The 19057-nt window shown below is 40.8% G+C and overlaps 1 protein-coding gene across 9 annotated transcripts in view; it reads left to right on the top strand.

Moving 5' to 3' along the window:
* The window catches only part of UNC5D (unc-5 netrin receptor D), a 630356-nt gene that overhangs the window by 574595 nt on the left and 36704 nt on the right, over positions 1-19057 (top strand). For all 9 annotated transcript variants that reach the window (XM_049865157.1, XM_049865158.1, XM_049865156.1 and 6 more), the window contains 3 exons: positions 6138-6306; positions 8118-8345; positions 18253-18402. In XM_049865157.1, the coding sequence (XP_049721114.1) occupies positions 6138-6306; positions 8118-8345; positions 18253-18402 (547 nt within the window). The remainder of the gene's footprint in view (positions 1-6137; positions 6307-8117; positions 8346-18252; positions 18403-19057) is intronic.

Genomic DNA, 19057 nt, shown 5'->3' with positions numbered 1-19057 from the left:
TTCTCTGCCTGCCTCCCTCTCTCTTTCTCCCTTTGTGTGTGTGTGTGTGTGTGTGTGTATTTTAACCATTTAAGAGAATGTTGCAGACAAGACCTCCCTTTACTCCTAGACACTTCAATGTGTATATGCAAAAAGCAAGAAATTATCTTACATAACCACAGCACAATTACCAAAATCAAGAAATTAACATTGGCATAATAGTATTACCTACTCCTTGGATATTATTCAGATTTCACCTATTATCCCAATAGTATCTTTTAGATCAAATGAAAATCCAAGCCCATTCATTCCATTCAATGCCCATGTGTTTTTAGACTCCTTATTTTTTTTAATCTAGTCCAGTTCCTGGGTCTGTCTTTGTGTTTCATGACATTGACATTTCTTAAGAGTACAAATCAGTCATTTTATAATATGTCTCTCAATTTGGATTTGTCTGATACTTCCTTATGATTAGATTCTGTTTCCTTATGATTAGATCCAGGTATGCACTTTTGGCAGGACCGGCATGGAAGTGATGCTGAGTTCTTTTCAGTGTGTCACATCAGGAGGTATTTTCTGCCAATCAGCCCCATTATTGGCAAGGTCAACTTTGTTAACTTGGTTTAGGTGGTGTCTTCCAAATTTCCCCACCGTAAAGTGATATTTTACCCTTAGTAATCAGTAAGTTCTTTGTGGTGAGATACATTGAGACTGTGTACGTAATCTCTTGTTACTCTTCAAACGTTCACCCAGAAGGTTAGCATCATTAGATGATTCTTGACTAGATCAAGTAGCAATCTGGTTGGTTGCCAGATGATAATTTCTAATTCCATCACTCTGTCCACATTTTCCAGTTGGCTTCCTATTATGAGGAAGGGCTTTCCCTTCTCATGAATTTATTCATTCATTTCTTGGTATCAGTGTATTCCCTGAATTCTTATTATTCAGCGGGTTTTAATCTTTTACTACCATTATTTAGTTTGGTTCTCAAAATGCTTCAGATTTGATCAGTGGGCACTGCTTCAAGCTAACTCTTGTGTCCTTTCCAACAAGTGTTTTTGCATGCTTACAACCAGCATATATTAGTCACTGGGAATACAGCAATGAACAAAACAGACAAGCATCCCTGCCCTGTGGAGCCTACATTCTACTTGGCAGGAGACAGAAAATGAGTAACCAAATGACATAACATATTAGAAGGCATCTAAGTGTCGTGGAGGATAAAAAAAGAGGTAAAAAACAAAGATCAGCTGCTGGAGTGAGAAATGTTGCGATTACATATAATGGCCAAGGAAAGGCTTATTGTTATTGTTGTTGTTGTTGTGTGCCATAGAGTCGATTCCGACACATAGCGGCCCTACAGGACAGAGTAGAACTGCCCCATAGGTTTTCCTAGGCTATAATCTTTAAGGGAGCAAATTGCTGCTCTTTTCTCCTGCAGGGCGGCTTTTGGGTTTGAACCTCCGAACTTTCGGTTAGAAAGGTCAGCAGCCAAGTGCTTAACCCTTATGCCACCAGGGTTCCTAATATAGCCTCATTAGTAGGTGTCATTTGAGCAAAGGCATGAAGGGCACAAGGGAGCCAATTATGTGGGTATCTGGGGGAACACTTCCAGGCAGCCCAGAGCACTCCAGAGCAGCACCAACAACAGCTATCGCTTGAGGCGGGAAGAGACTGGCATTTTTTGTGGGATTACTCTGCTGGCTTGAGGACTGATTGTGGAAGGCAAGGATGAAAGCAGGGAGACCAGTAGTGTTGCCAGTGTGCCTCAAATTCCCACAATGCACAAAATTTTGTTAAAGGGTACATTGATACAGTGCCAATTTATTGAATAAATTAGCCATCTCAGAAAGCAGAGTTCCCATAGAAATGAGGCCCATAAGAAGGCAAGAAAGGTGGGTGTTTGGGGCTGGGGAGGCAGAACATCCACTTGTTGAGCAAACAGTATTAGGTGCTCCTTATGCTTTCTTTCTTTTGACTCTCAGAAGAATCCGAGAGTAGGTATTATTTTGCATCTGAGGAAAGTGAGGCTTAAAGGTTAACTAACCTGTCCAGAACCCCCTTGCTGCATGAGGGGGAGCCAGGATTTACACCCAGGGCTGCCTGGCTCCAAAGCCATGAACTCTGCCCTCTGTCACACTGTCTGGTTTTCATGACAGAGAAAAGGTCATAGAAAGGTCATGGTATTGGGATGAAGCCATGAGGAGCACAGTAAGGACAGAAGTGAAAATATGGGGGTTTGCTTTTACCCGCTTCATGTGTTCTCTGGAGATAGGCTTGGTTTCCATTTCTGGTAACTGTGGGTCTTTCTGTATTACCCGATTACCTGTGCAATGCTGCTGTGGCCTTCATGTGCGCACTGTCTTAGCATGCATCTTTTGAGGTTCCAGGGCTCAAAACTGCAAACCTGGCAGAGCTTTCCCCAGGACCCTCAGCCACACTGTGTGAGCAGATATTTGATTTCACAGCCATGTTTCCATACAGTTGCTCAAAAAGCTACCAGGTTATGCAGGCCAGGCTGTTAAATTATTGACCTTTTTATATCCATAAACATGGACAGCATTCAAACTCTATTTACATATATATGTATATGTGTGTGTATGTATATGTATATATATTTATGTACATACATACAAATAGATACATAGATGGTTAGCTGCCATCGAGTCAGTCCCCAACTCACGGCAACCCCGTGTATTGCAGTATAGAACTGCACCGTAGGGTTTTCTAGGCTATAATCTTTACAGATGCAGTCTGACAGGCCTTCTTCTGCTGAGCCTCTGGGTGGTTCAAACCACCAACTTTTAGGTCAGAAATCGCAAACCACTTATCCACTCAGGCTCTATATAGAGAGAAGGTGAAAGAAAGAGAGAGGAAAAGGGAGAGAGGGAGGGAGGGAGGGCATGCTATGAAGAAGATACGCAGCAGAAGTCCCATGTGACAAGATTTCTTAATCTACAGTCCAAACTAGGGTATGTGACACCTTGAGGTGGTTGGTATCACGATTCTGAAATTGCTGCTGCTATCAGTTCACAGTTGTTCTTAGCTCACAGTAATTTAGAAAAATGCATTGCCTTTTTTTGTTTTTTCCTCAGCAGGGGCATAACTACTTCCTTATCATGTATTACAAAACTCATTGCCATCGAGTGAATTCCAACTTATACCAACCCTATAGGACAGACTAGAACTGCCCCATAGGGTTTCCAAGGAACCGCTGGTGGATCCAAACTGCCAATGTCTGAGTTAGCAGCTGAGCTCCTAACCACTGCACCACCAGGGCTCCATTGTCATGTATTATCATGTGGAAAAACCTAAATGGCATCTATGAATCTTCATGTTTGCCCACACCAAACTAAATGTGTCTCTTTTCAGCCCTCTGTCCTCAAATGTCCTAAATCTGTAGCCTTGGCTACCCTTGGCCTACACCCCCACTGCCAGCGGCACCCCATCTTTCCTTAGAATGTCACCAAACCGATTGCTGTCAAGTCGATTCCGACTCATACGGACCCTATAGGACAGGGTAGAACTGTCCCATAGAGTTTCCAAGGAGTGCCTGGTGGATTTGAACTGCCGACCTTTTGGTTAACAGCCATAGCTCTTAACCACTACGCCACCAGGGTTTCCTAGAATGTCACAAGAGCCAACGGTTTGTGCAGAAATCTCGTGGAGGCAGAGAAGGAAAGTTCAATCTGGCCACGGAAAGCAGGGGCCTGTGAATCAGAAACTTAGGATTATTTTGCTCTCATTACTTTGATTGACTTCACTGTAACCTTCTGCTGGCACCACCTACCTCCACAGGTGTGTGAAGAGTTTTAATTAATATTTGTAAAGCTCTCTGATTGCCACAGATAGAAGGTGGCAGAAAAGGGCAAATTATTACTAATCATGAAAAAAAAGATTAAGTTTTGTTCCTTCACCAGAGACCCTACACCAACTCACACTATTTTCACACTTGGGAGATTAGATGTACATCTTGATTTACTTACTTTGCACTGATGGAAATACCCACTGCCAGGTTAACGCAAAGCTCCCATCCCATGCTCTGGCTGACGCTCAATACGCACTGCCTCTGACTCCTAATACCATGTAAGTTGTTATGGAGAGAAGTCTTGCTATTCACAACCAGTGTGAGAGTTCATCTAATTAGCTGATTTCAGTGCATTTAGCATTAAATAATTCCCCCAATTCCCATATGTTTAAACAATATGTTCAACAAGGGGGATGATCCTCTAAAAGCAATTAAATAGTTCTTTTCGCAGAGCTTGTCATTGGTCACTCATAAGCATCCCTGCTATTCCTGTCTGTGAATAATGCAGGCGCCAATGACACGAAATGCGCTTAACCCTCTGTAATGGCTGCTGGCAGGCATCCACATTTGGGCTGCTGCTTTGTGCATGTTAGGGCTCACATTTACATTTTACATTGTTTTCAAACCTCTAGTATATTGTTCTAGGCCTTGCGTGGAGCATTTGCTCTGGCTAATGCATGGCTTTCCAGCCCCCTCTGCTCTCGCCTGCCCTGCTTATAGGTAAATGTAGGCATGTTTTCAGGCTAACCTACACTTTGCTTCTATAGGAAGAATTGTCAGCTTTGGACTGTGGCTAGCTGTGTGCAAGACTGAGTATTTTGGAAGGCATTTCCAGTGCTGCTTGGGGAGGAGGGTGTGAAAACATTGAAGCCTGGTTTAGATAAAGTAGATGTAAGATGTCCCTGTTCAGTTATAAGGCTTGGATTTATTGCAGCAGCAAATTATAGCTAATGAGCTAGAGTGACCGTTGGTAACTTGACAGAGAATGAAAGATGGCAGCAAAAGTCATTCAGAGATTAGTAACATGTTAAACGCCGTCAGAGAAAAGCTGTTTGTTTATACAAGATCACAGGAAAGAAGCTTTGTTTTAATACTAAGTTTCACCGGTATGTGGCCCAAAGGGTTGCTTTGTTGATCAGGGTTGACATATTTAAATATCCTTCCTGGATGTGATGAAAGTTTTGGTGGTAGTACCCACCATCCTAGCTCAGATGTAGCATTGTTTGTTTGAAAGTCCTGAATTGCTTTATTCACTATAATGTCTATCACTCTATCTTTTACCAATGAAAATCCAGCAAAAGGAAGGTGAAATAGGTTGTTTAAGATCACATGAGGCATTGGGGAAGAATGAGCAGACTTCTGGACTCTTCTCACTGATTCTTGTCCTATAATGTACCCCTTCCTCCTAACTATTTGGGGAGCAGGGATTAGAAACAATAGACAACGCCTGAAGGGTGTTAAAATGGCACATGTTTTGTTACATATGTATTTACCATAACAAAAAAAAATACATACAAAAAAGTGAAAGAGGAAGACATTCAATGAAGTGGTATTATTTTCCATTAGTTCAGTTTCATTTTCTTTTATGTTCCATGACTCCGCACTCCCCATTGTAAATAATTTACAGCACAGAAATATCTGAACACCAGGTTTTGGTGGAGTGATCTCAAATTTAGATCTAAAATGGGAAAGAGTCGAGGGATATATATTAATGTACTCAATTATGTACATGTATAACTATCTACTATGCTGTCACTGTATAACCTATATATTTGTGTATTGGCAGAAGACAAATGTTTTCAAAATCGACATACTCAATCTGGGTATGTTTGAAGTGCTGTTTTATTCCGTAATAATTTGTTTTATCACTTACTGGCATTGGAAATATTGTAGAATGTGTTGGTAGGGGAAAGAAAACCTGATGGTAAGATTACCAGATCAGTTATTTCTGTAAAGTTTTCGTCTTTTGACTATCGATATATTATCAACAAGAGTACAACTTCGGCAGCTACTGTATCACGCAAAAGCCAGGTCTTTAATTTCTCCAGTTCTGCCCTTTATTCCTAAAGAAGCACATTGTCATTTTGCTTGTTTGTCAAAACCTAGATTTGAAATCTAGGCTTTAACTCAGTCTGTGCGCTTGAGCCATTCAGGGTAAACGCCTGCCATTTCACCACCAAACTGGAGGTTATTCAGACCAACCCTTTGCTTGTGTGGGGGGCAAACCAGAGGGGCGTCTGGGAGGGATTTTTTTCAGCCTAGGCAAACCCCAGCCTGCAACTAAAGTTTTATTCAAATATGCTACCTCCTTTACATGCTTCTGCCTTTGATGCTTTTCCCAACTGTAAAGCCTCCAGTCAGATGGATCTGAGGTACTCCTGAGTCCTGAAGTCACCTGTGGACCCCCAGACATGATCGTCACCACTCCTTTTGCACTGACCATACCACACTGTGCAGATGTCAGCTCTGAGCACTGGACTATCCATTTAAAGAAGAGGACACAGCAGGGCAAGTGGGAGGTGAGAGCTAATTCTTCCTTTAAAAAAAAAAATGGGATTTGAGTTCCAGCTATGGGAGAGATTTCCCCTTACCCTCTCTTAACACAATGAATCAACTGTGACATTTTTGAGCAAATTTGCTTATTTTCCAGAGAGTCGGGAGCACATGTTTCAAACTTCAGGGTACTGGCTCCTTTATTTTCCGTGATAATGGAAAAGAGAAGTAAGAGATAATCCAGAGCTGTTATTATCTGCTTTCAGAATGCAGTTGTCATCACCCACACAGACATGGATGCCTATGCCTCCCTTCCTTCCAGGCCCTGTTCCTTTCCGAATTGACTTTACTCTGTGGCCTCTGTGGTGTAGGGAGAAGGCATAGGGCAGGCAGGCTCTGTTCAGAAAAGAACATCTCGGAGATTACAACGTATCTAGATTTTCGTATTCAGGAACACCAAAACCAGACTAAACCTGTTGCCATTGAGTCAATTCTGACTCATAACAACCCTTTAGGACAGAGTAGAACTGCCCCATACGGTTTCCAAGGAGTGGCTGGTGAATTTGAACTGCCGACCTTTTGGTTAGCAGCCATATCTCTTAACCACTATGCCATCAGGATTTCCTTTAGGAACACAGTTGGTGCGAGATGGAAGTTTGCTGAATTAATGACTGCATTGAAAAGAATTCTGAGTGTCTCTTTCCTTTGGTATTTGAGGACATGTAAAAGAGATAGTACAAGGAGAGAAGAAAAGAGAGAGACAAGAAAGGAAAATGAAGATAAATAATAGAAGGCTAACAATAAGGGAGACAGTCCCAGCAAAGACAGATTGCAGTTGAATTACTACTTTAAGTGAAATCTCTGATCTAGCTGTCTGATAGGGATTCCTTTTATGTTCAGCTGAAGTCAGTTTGCATGAAAGCGGGTGAATTATCTTGTTGGAACACAATGACCTGTTTCAGCTAGCCCTGGGATCTTGGCTCCCAGGAAGTGCTTCAGGCAAAGGAGGTAGAAGGAAAATCATGTTTCTTTGGAGGAAGAAAATGCCCAGTCGCTGCAAGGGATTACATTGACCCTGGTCATCCATGTCTTAAAACAAGTCCGTTTCCTTTGTTCCAAAATGCATTCTGCTATTTATTCAGTTCTAGTACAACCACAGGTAAGTTTCCTGGGGCGTAAATTTCCATGGGCTTCAAAAAGGGACCATATTTTAGTCCCCTTTTCATTATATTTTGCTTTGCCTTGATTTTTACCACTATAGTTTTTTCTTCTCTTTCTGGCTATCTTTTACATCCAGCTGGTGCTGTACCTGTACTCTATCAAACCAGTCACACGTACCTAAGTTATTATCAAGGAGGATGAGATATTATAGTCCCTGTCCCAAACAGTCATTTATTTAATGTTCCATTGTGAATGTTTTTAGCAGAATGCAAGGGGATAAAATGTTTGAATACAAATCAGCATTATCTTAAGGATAGGAATGAGGTTTTTAGAAGTAGACCTTGGTAATAAATAAATAAGAGCTGGTATATTGATGCTAATGTCCAAGACACCTTTTTTAAACTGGACATTGCACAAATTAACTAAAAATGGGAGGAAATTCAAAGTGACATTTGTTATATCAAGAATTCCAGCATGTAGAATATAACCATTTCTTGAGTTGCTGAATTAAACAATTATGTTGATAGAAGAAAGAGCAGTATATATATCAAGATAATTAGGAGGATAAAAGTAGTCTGAAAAAATTTATGTGCGTGTATATATGTCCTTGCAAAGTAATTGTTATGTCACATCTTATTTCTAAACTGAGAAAACTTAACACGTGTTTCCTCTACAGGAAGTGATGTCAGTAGAGGATGAGTCGACATCCTGCTATTGCCTTTTGGACCCCTTTGCATGCCATGTGCTCCTAGACAGCTTTGGGACATATGCCCTCACTGGAGAACCAATCACAGACTGTGCCGTGAAGCAGCTCAAGGTGGCAGTTTTTGGCTGCATGTCCTGTAACTCCCTGGATTACAACTTGAGAGTTTATTGTGTGGACAATACTCCTTGTGCATTTCAGGTCAGCCTTTTTTTTCTTTCTAAAATTCTTCTTTTGTTGTCACCAAAGCACAGGGTTCCCTAAAGATCAGTAGCAATGGAGAGTTCTATTACAGTGGGACTAAAAGATGAATCCGTACGACTGGTTTCACAAAGAGACTTATCAGAAAACAGAAACCTAGCCTTGACGGAGGAGTTAGAGGAGAGTTTTTGGAAACTCTTTGTGAACCTTGATGTATGAATAAGATTTTGCAGCAAAAGAGAAAGGGATACCATGGACAAGAAGAAATGACTGGATCCCCAGAAACAACAGGAGTTATTTGATGTACAGAGTTTTGCTCCCTTTGCGTCAATTCTGACTCATAGCAACCCTATAGGCCAAAGTAGAATTGCTCCATAGGGTTGCCAAGGAGGGGCTGGTGGATTTGAACTGCCAACGTTTTGGTTAGCAGCCAGGCTCTTCACTACTGCACCACCAGGGCTCCATGATACGCAGAGGGCAGTGAGAAAACTACTTGAATCAATTGAAGATTGTAGTTGGAAAACAACAATTATAAATTATTCCTAGCACCAAGCAGCCGTATTATATATCCTGGGCACATAGTCTATTAATTATCAGGGCTACTAGGGCAGAGATGGTTCAAGGTTCCTTTCCATTTCTGGGACTTTTAATCATGTAAGATTCATTGTAAATTAGCTACTCACGAAGAGTGCAAGTTTATTAATAGCAGCAAGAATAATGCAGAAGAGCCTACGTAAGCTGTGCCCATAGATATAAATAGCATAGCTCTCTTGACACACCTTATTCCATATCCCAGCTATTCCAGTCCTGGATCATTAAGTCTGTTACACAGTAACTAGAGTTTGAGACACTGAGCTGGAAATTCATGATTACCAATAGAAAGATACAGTGACCTGGATCCTGAGCATAAGCCAGTGAAAGTGACACAGTGCCAGCCTATGTCCCCAGACCTTCCCTGACTGATTCTCGAGCAGCACGGGCCGTTACGAAGGACACACTTCATCTGTGACTGCTCAAAACAGGGGCTTCGTTGGTCAGGGTGCTATTTGGTAAAGAAGTTTAGTGTAAGTAGTAAACCACATCCTGTGGTTGCCCTTCTCTACTTTCCACCTGCTCCCCCGCACTCCAATAAAAGTCTTCTTCTAAGAGAAAATTCCCAGCAGGCATTCACTAAGCAAACAAAAATTGAGTGAACGGAGTGGTTCATCCTCAGATCACTAGTACCACTAAACAGTTTCAGAATGCACCATGACTCAAGTTGGATGTTCAGTAACTCAGCCAAGTCATAAAGACCAAGTACATTGGCATAAAGATGAATAACCTACTGCTGATACCTGAGACTATCCAGACTTACTTTCCACAGCTGCCTCAGAAGTCAACCCTCATAACCACCTTGGAATTTTCTTTGACTAGTGGCCTCACAGCCAACGTATATACTGTCCGGTTAGCATTTGCCTGAAGAGTTTATTCTCAGTGACTTTCGGATCATCTGGTACCATGCCTGTTGATTGTTACCAGACCCTATGGCAGCTCAGCTATATGAACTACAGTGGAAGTCTTGCAAACAAGGCCGGAAGCCCAGCTTTTCAAACTACTGTCCAATCCCTTTGGTAACATACTTTTCTTAGTGGAGGCTAGGAAAAATGTTATTCTCCCTCTAATTGAATCTAAATATCTTCATTTCACGATTTAGAGCTATTTCTTAAATTGGTAAAACTCTTTAATTTTGTGAAATGTTTTTCAGTGGGAATACCTTTGACCCCATTCATCCTAATCTATTTACTTCCAGCGATTCTTCCCTTCTCCTGTTAGGTCAGATGAAGCTGATTGCTAAAGTTGAGTTTGGTTGTTGATAGGATGTATGTGATAGCTGTCATGACCAGCAAAGGCCACACTTTCCCCCAGGGTTCTGTGAGACCAACAGCCGGTTGAATAACTTCTCAGGTCCACTGTTAGATTAAAATGTAACTTGTAGCTTTTGTGAACTGAGATTTCCTAGTCCAGAAAACAACCATTTACTCCCTGCTCTTCGTCTCTGTTTTTTTTGTTGTTGTTGTTTCTGAAAAGACCTTGTTTCTGGATTTTCCTCTTGCTGAGTGTTTGTGTTTAGGACCTTCTGCAGATTCATTTTAACCAGTTTAATATCCCAAATCATCTATGCAATATTTTTTCATGGCTCCTTATATAGTATTTAATTAGAAGGAAAAGTTATCTAGTTAGTAACACATTAAGGGGAGTCCCTGGGTGGTGCAAACGGTTAACACGCTTGACTGTTAACCAAAAAGTTGGAGATCACCATGCACTCAGAGGCGCCTTAGAAGAAGGCCTGCCTATCTACTTCTGAAGCATCGGCCACTGAAAACCCTGTGGAGCACAGTTCTACTGTGACAAACATGGGGTCGCCGTGAGTTGGAGTCAACTTGACCGTAACTCCTTTAACCCATTAAGACAATTCCACTTTAAGAAAGCCCTGGCCATAGTTCACTTTTTCAACCTCTACAAAACTTCACGGATTGATATTAGCTCCCCCAAGTCATGTGGTGTGAGCTAAAAATGGTGTGTACAGCCAGGACTCACTTTCGGTAACTCTGATAGAACCTGACTCCTTAAAGTTCGTATGTATTTTTTCATGGAGCGTTTCCACAGAAGTTGCTTCTCTTGGAATTTGCCTCAAATTTTGATTTGGAAAGAAATACAAACATGGTTGTGACAGCTACTTTATTTATTGTAGTGCTTCTGTTATATCTCAAAAAAACAATAACAAATATGTACCTAACCAGAGCTGTGAGCTTAACCAAGAAGAAAATCTGGTTAAAGGGCATGGCTGTGTCTTTAATTTTATTTGTATCTCACTGGAAAATTATATCCCACAAAATACTTCTGTGCTTTCTCTGGGAGACCTTACAAGAGGGACATCTTTCACACGCTACACTCCATCCTCTCAGAACTAGTGGGGCCAGGCTCCATCAAAAAAAAAGAAAAAAGAAAGAAAATCCCTTAGAGAATTCCCATAATTAAACAGAAACATTCTCTATTTTCAGTCATGCCCTCCTTCCCCTAGTCCTCCTTCAGGGCCACTCTGCTTGCCTTTCATTTGCTCTGGAGATAATTATATCTGAATAAGAGTAGCCGTTTCTTTGAATGACAAAAAGTACCTCTTGTACCTCACTTAGGACGTAATTAATTTAGTTTCAGATATTTGAAGATATGTTCTGATAAACGCACCTCAAACCATCTCTATGGAAAATTAAATCAGCTCAGGTGTGTTAAAAATAAATAAATAAAAATGTCATCCGCCTGAGGGGGAGAGGAGGCTGGACAGAGAAGGACCAAGTGACTTCTCGTCCTTCCTGCTTCTGCATTTCTGTCATAATGCGACCTGCCATTTCCTGTTTGTGTGTTTGACTTGGCCCCCTTTGATAAATTCAAACCAAAGGAAGGAGGGACCCAGGAATGGTGATATGTTTTTGAAGGAGTAAAATATTAAGGCCTAGTTTTTTTCTTTTTTTGTTACTGTGTTTAATTACACACACACATATGCATTTAACTCAAACAAACCTTGACATAGGGAAAGTAAAGGATTAAGGATTTGTCTTCTCTTTGAAAGAAAACAGAGAAAAAAACGAGTTTTTGCTCTGTCGCTCCCAACACTCCTCTTTGGTCCCTCTCAGTACTCATTACTTACTTGGCATTAATGGGGATTTAGAATCTAATTTTGAAGGATTCTTTCCAGATGTCGTTCTCGTGTTTATCAATAATGCAACCTCGAGAGGGATTGTTCGCCTAAAGCATTTAAAGGCAAATACCACAATGACACAATTTGTGTGTGCATGTGTGTGTGAGTCTGTGTGTGTGTGTTCAAACAGTTTTGTCTCATAAATATGTAAATTCCGCCTGCCTGTTTTAGTACCCCTGCAGCACACCTAAATATTGCTGCCTGCCTCATTAAATCAACGTAAAGAGCTCAGCAAGGCACAAAGCACAAGTTTCTCCTGGCCAAAACTCCTAGAATTGAATGACTGGTAACTCCCAGTGTGAGCTGATGAAGTGCAGAGACTAGAAATATCACCATCCAGAGCCTTTAGCTACATTTTATACACCAAAATCTGGCCAGACTCTGTTTTTTAGTTTAATTACCTCAGATATCAGTTTAACAACAGAACCAGAGATTTAACAGAAAGTTCTAACTGCATAGGTGGCAGATAGGAAAAATCCAGAGCATGTGAGACTATAGGCTTGGGGTGATAGATTTGTGCGAGTGATTCAGAACAAGCTCTTTAGACTTGTTTGTATCACTGCTTCCCTACCTGGTTAGGCATCATAATTATCTGAGGAGCATTTAAAAATACAGATGTACAAGCCCAGTCCTGGACAGTAGTTTACTAGGTCTAGAGTATAATGAGGAAATCTGACTAGAATTGCTTCATATTTTTGTATGAGATTATGAGATACTGCTAATCGTATTTAGTTGGTTCCATATGTGCAGATTAAAGTAAGTAAGTTCTCAGGGAACATCTAGCCCAATTGGTATAACATAGCTTATAAAGAAAACATTCTTCATTCTGCTTTGGTGAGTAGTGTCTGGGGTCTTAAACGCTTGTGAGCGGCCATCTAAGATACTGCTCTGGGTTCACCCCATCTGGAGCAAGGGAGAATAAAGAAAACCAAGGACACAAGGGAAAGATTAGTCCAAAGGACTAATGGACCACAACTACCACAGCCTCCACCGGACTGAGTCCAGCACAACTGGATGGTACCCGGCTGCTGCCCCTAATTTCTCAGACAGGGATCACAATGAGGGGTTCCAGACAGAGCTGGAGAAAAATGTAGAACAAAATGCTAACTCCAAAAAAAAGACCAAACTTACTGGTCTGACAGAGACTGGAGAAACCCCAAGAGTACAGCCCCCAGACACCCTTTTAGCTCAGTAATGAAGTCACTCCTGAGGCTCACCTTCATTTAACTCAAATAGACAGGCCCATAAAACAAAATGAGACTAAAGGGGCACACCAGCCCGGGGGCAAGGACTAGAATGCAGAAGGGGACAGGAAGGAAAGCTGGTGATTGGGAACTCAAGGTCGAGAAGGCAGAGTGTTGACATGTCATGGAGCCGGTAACCAGTGTCACAAAGTAATATGTGTGTTAATTGTTTAATGAGAAGCTAGTTTGTTCTGTAAATCTTCATCTAAAGTACAGTAATAAAAAAATGAATCATGGTCGTATTTAAATTTTGAATCCTAAAGCATAAATTTAAAAAGGTGTACCCCTTTGAACTGTGCTAAATATAAGCAAATATTCACTTAAAAAAATTCTAATTTTCTCCATTCTGCATTTCAGGGGCTGCTAGACAATATATAATTCTAGGGCAAATACAAGAAGCCCTGGTGGTACAATGGTTAAGTACTGGGCAGTAACTAAAAGACTGGCAGTTCGAACCCATTCAGCAGCTCTGTAGGAAAAAGACCTGGTGATCTGCTTCCATAATGATTACAGCTAAGAAAGCCCTGTTGGGTAGTTTTACTCTGTCACATGGGGTCACCGTGTGTCAGAATGGACTCAACAGTACCCAATAGCAACAACAGGGCAGATACAGACTGATTTATATTATCCTGTACACATATCTTGCACCAATGAAAATTTATTTATGGGGCTAAGTTAATAGCAGTCAGACCTTGAAATTACTCTTAAAAAAAAAATCAACCATAGTATAAGAAAAGGCAAGATAATCTAGTACGAAAAGCCATTAGACCATGAATCAAATTGTACTGTTTCAGTCTTCTATCACTAACCATGTGGCTTCAGGCAAATCACTTTCTTGGTGGGGACCTCCATGTTTATATCTGTAAATAAAAGAAAAATAAATAAGGTACTGAATGATCCATAGGAGTCCCTGGGTAGTACAAATGGCTAACGAGATAGGCTTCTAACTGAAATGTTGATGGTTTGAATCCACTCACAGGGGCCTTGGAAGAAAACCAAACCAAACCAAATCAGTTGCCCTGGAGTCAGTTCTGACTCATGATGACCCCATGTGTTGCAGAGTAGAATTACACTTCATAGGCCTTTCAAGGCTATGACCCTTCAGAAGCAGATTGCCAGGCCTTTGTTCCAAGGCACCTCTGGGTATGTTCTGACAACCTTATGGTTTGTAATCACAGGCTTAATGATTTGCACCACCCAGGAACTCCTCTGGAAGAAAGGCCTGGTGATCTACTTCCAAAAAATCAGCCATTGAAAACACTATGGCTTACAGTTCCACTCTGACACACGTGACACACATGGAGTCACAACAAACTTTTTTTTTTTAACAATCGAAATTCATTGTTTCCTTCTAGTGTGATGATCCTGGGTGGTTATAAGTATTAACATAACTCTACACTAAATAACTCATGACCTTGAAGAAATCATTTCCTAAACTCAGTTTACTTCTCTGTACATCAAGGGCAAGTTAGATCTTTTTTTAAAATTTATTTATTTTGTTATTATTGGGAATATACACAGCAAAACATACACCAATACAACCCTTTCTACATGTACAGTTCAGTGACATTGATTACATTCTTCGAGTTGTGCTACCATTCTCACCCCCCTTTTCTACATTGTTCCAGTCCTGTGCCATCTTCATGACTGGTGGTATTTGGAACCCATTGTTGTGGCCACTGTGTATTTTGAGTGCCTACCAACCCAGGCTGATCTTTCAACATTATATAGGACAGTATTCTGCTGTGATCCATCGGGTTTTTATTGGCTAATTTTTGGGAGTAAATCACCAATCCTTTCTTCCTCGTCTGTGATAGTTCGGAAACCCCTCTGAAACCTGTTCACCATGGATGACCCTGCTGGTACTTGAAGTATAGGTGGCATAAAAACCAAACCAAACCCAGTGCCATCGAGTCAATTCTGACTCATAGTGACTCATAGTGACCCTATAGGACAGAGTAGAACTGCCCCATAGAGTTTCCAAGGAGCACCCGGCGGATTTGAACTGCCGACCCTTTGGTTAGCAGCCATAGCACTTAACCACTACACCACCAGGGTTTCCTATAGGTTGCATAGCTTACAGCATTATAGCAATATGCAAGCCACCACAGTACAACAAACTGACAAATCGGTGGTGGATTGTAATACTTAGCCTATTATATTATAGCCATATGCCTACTTTTCTGACCCTCTCACTAGACTGTGAGCTCCTTGATGGAAGAGATTATTTAACTGTGTACATCCAGCAGTTAGCTCAATTATAGTTCTGGTGGGCGCTCATTAAATCTCAAAAGAAGGAACCAGTGAAAAATGTCTGTAAAAGGCCTGACGTCTCTCCTGTGGTAACCATTCAAAATTACTTCTCTTTCCTTTCCACCCTGCCACTTTCCTTCATTGTTCGTAGCCCCCATCAGACACTGGCTACCATGTTAATATACCCAACTCTTATCCACAACGTTGTCAATTACCTAGAGTTGCAGAGTCTGGTATAGTAGTCGCTAGCCACACATGAATATTTAAATTAATTAAAATAATACTTTGATTCCTTAGTCACTCCAGCCACATTTAAGTGCTTACTAGCCACCTGTGGCTAACACCTACCATATTGGACAGTTCAGATACGGAACATTTCCATCATCACAGAAAGTTCTATTGGACAGCACTGACTTGGAGGGTCCTCAAAACACCCCTCCTACCAGCACAACTGAAGAGCTGAAGAAAAGAACTTGGAACGGAATCATTTCATCCTGGAAAAAAAAAGACTTTGACAACCTAGTAATAATTTATGTATATGTGAAGGATAGAAGGTGGGTAGCTTCATCGTAGTCAGACATGTTTTCATTAATGTCATTCTAGGTGGAGACATGAGATGGATTAGATAACCTCTAAAGCTGCTTTTATCTGTTGGTAATTGGAATTTTAGTTTTATGTATTTATAAACCTCTTTGTCTTACCTTTTTGAGAGCCTGGGAAGATTATAGGACATAATTAAAGGATTTCAGTTTTCTTATTTATCCTGCCTCTGCAATGAAATTAGAAGTCGATTAATGGTGATTTTAAAAATGGATTTAGGAAGATCTCTAATCTCCAGTAACACTAAAGATTTTGCCCCCTTAGTTTAACATTTTCTAGAATACATTTACATCACATGTCCTGTTATCTCTCCAGTGTGATTCTCAACATCACAAAATTGCGACCAGTTAAATAACATACTCAATAGAATATATGTGAATTGTGTGTGTGTTCACATTAAATATAAACTTAAAGACCTCTCAGTGGAAGATATGAGAATATTTACTTCAGGAATTTGATTTCTTTTTTTTCTGAGATAAAACTAACCTGATAAGCAACTTAATTTCCCTTGGCCTTTGGTACGATAACTTTATGAACATTACTAAAAATAAACATAATACATTCACTCTGTAGCATTTATTTTGAGCCAGAGAAATCAATAAATATCAGATAATGCCTGTGTTAGCGGAGAACAATTGAACCAAAGTGGAAGGGGGTGTTGCTACGTTTATTGTGAAATACGATGTGGTAGGTTAAGCAGGAATGCATCCCTTGATCATGTTCATTTCAGAATGAAATGCACACAACTGTGGAAACTCAACAGTGTTACAATTACTTGGGGAAAGGCAAGTCTTCTTTCTTTCAAAGAAAGGCTCAGTGCATTTTAAAGCCTGAGTAACACACATAATGGAAACCCTAGTGGCATAGTGGTTAAGACCTACAGCTGCTAACCAGAAGGTTGGCAGTTCGAATCCACCAGGTGCTCCTTGGAAACCCTGGGAGGCAGTTCTACTCTGTCCTGTAGGGTCACCATGAGTCAGAATCGACTGAACAGCAACAGGTTTGTTCGTTTGTTTTTAACACACATAATAAAGAACAGTTGTTTCTTTCTGACCAAATCCTTACCTGGTATTTAGCCCTTGGTTTTGAACCTCAAGTGACACAGGGATGCAAAAGAAGTATGTGCCCATTGTGTTGTTTGGCCATTTCTGGGAGACACATGGCTGTGAGCATCTATATCCATAGGTAGAAAATGTGTAAGATACTGGGGAATTCAACACAACTTGACCAAGGCAAGGTCATGAAAGCTTCATAGACACATCCAACTCCCCGAGGGAATGAATTACTGGGCTGAGGGCTGGGAACCATGGTCTTGGGGGAGATCTAGCTTAATTGGCATAACATAGTTTATAAAGAAAAAGTTCTACATCCTACTTTCGTGAGTAGTGTCTGAGGTCTTAAAGTTTCTGAGTGGCCATCGAAGATACTCCACTGATCCCACCCTGTCTGGAGCAACAGAGAATGAAGAAAACCAAAGACACAAGGGAAAGATTAGTCCAAAGGACTAATGGACCACAACTATCACAGCCTCCACCAGACTGAGTCCAGCACAACTGGATGGTGCCCGGCTACCACCACTGACTTCTCTGACAGGGATCACAACAGAGGTCCCAGACAGAGCTGGAGAAAAATGTAGAACAAATTCTAACTCAAAAGAAAAGGACAAAAAAAACAGACTTACTGGTCTGACAGAGACTAGAGAAGCCCCGAGAGTATGCCCCCCGGACACCCTTTTAACTCAGTACTAAAGTTCTCGCTGAGGTTCACCCCCCAGCCAAAGATTAGACAGGCCTATAAAACAAAATGAGACTAAATGGGCTCACCAGCCCAGGGGCAAGGACAAGAAGTCAGGAGGGGACAGGAAAGCTGGTAATGGGGAACCCATGGTCGAGAGGGGGAGAGTGCTGTCACGTCGTGAGGTTGGCAACCAGTGTCACAAAACAATATATGTATTGTTTAATGAGAAACTAATTTGTTCTGTAAAACTTCATTTAAGCACAATTAAAAGAAAAGAAAATGTGTAAGAAACTGGGTGCTTCATTGTGGCTCCTTTTTTGTTTTTCCTCTCTTGTAGGAAGTGGTTTCAGATGAAAGGCATCATGGTGGACAACTACTGGAAGAACCAAAGTTGCTGCATTTCAAAGGGAACACCTTTAGTCTTCAGATCTCTGTCCTCGATATCCCCCCATTCCTCTGGAGAATTAAACCATTCACGGCATGCCAGGTACTGGCCAAATGGGTTTCTAAAGAAACATCTTTGTTTTAGCCAACAAGCCTGTCCCCAACCCTGGTGAGGGTCCTCTTGATTTTCTTCTTCCTTTGTAAGTATGGATTTAATTTCAAAACTGTTGCAGAAATGTAACAGTTTGGGCCACACACAAGAAATAAAATATTTTATCTTAAATTCAGAAGTTTCAAACCAGTAGGGAAAAAGGTTGTCAGGTAATATGACATTTCTCTCTCTATGAGTGGCTGCCCAATATAAGTTGAAGATGGCAACTTAACAACGTAGAGCAAGGTTTGTTGGTTGTTTGGTTTATTAAAATCAGCCCATTATATAAGACATTGTTTTCATGATATGCAGCAATGTTTAACCTTGGGAGAAATCTTTTCAGAGTGATGATTTTGAGTTAGAGACCTATGACTAGGTGGAAGCAAGAGCTTCTGTCAGCCATATATGAAGTGGTTGCTGTCAAATGAATTGGGCAAAATGGGAAGAAGACGTAAACTGAGAAGCAAAGGAAGGATAATGCCTCTTTAGAACCTTTTATAAATAAAGATACTTATATATTACTGTCCACAGGCCTTTTTATTGGATTTAAAAAAAAAAATTTTGTTTCAGGGTGACTTAGAGACTCTTTGTATCATTTTTACAGACT

This window comes from Elephas maximus, chromosome 22, assembly GCF_024166365.1.
Source record: "Elephas maximus indicus isolate mEleMax1 chromosome 22, mEleMax1 primary haplotype, whole genome shotgun sequence".
NCBI lineage: Eukaryota > Metazoa > Chordata > Mammalia > Proboscidea > Elephantidae > Elephas > Elephas maximus.
Note: the sequence above shows the minus strand (reverse complement) of the source record. Positions and strands in the feature narration are given on the sequence as shown.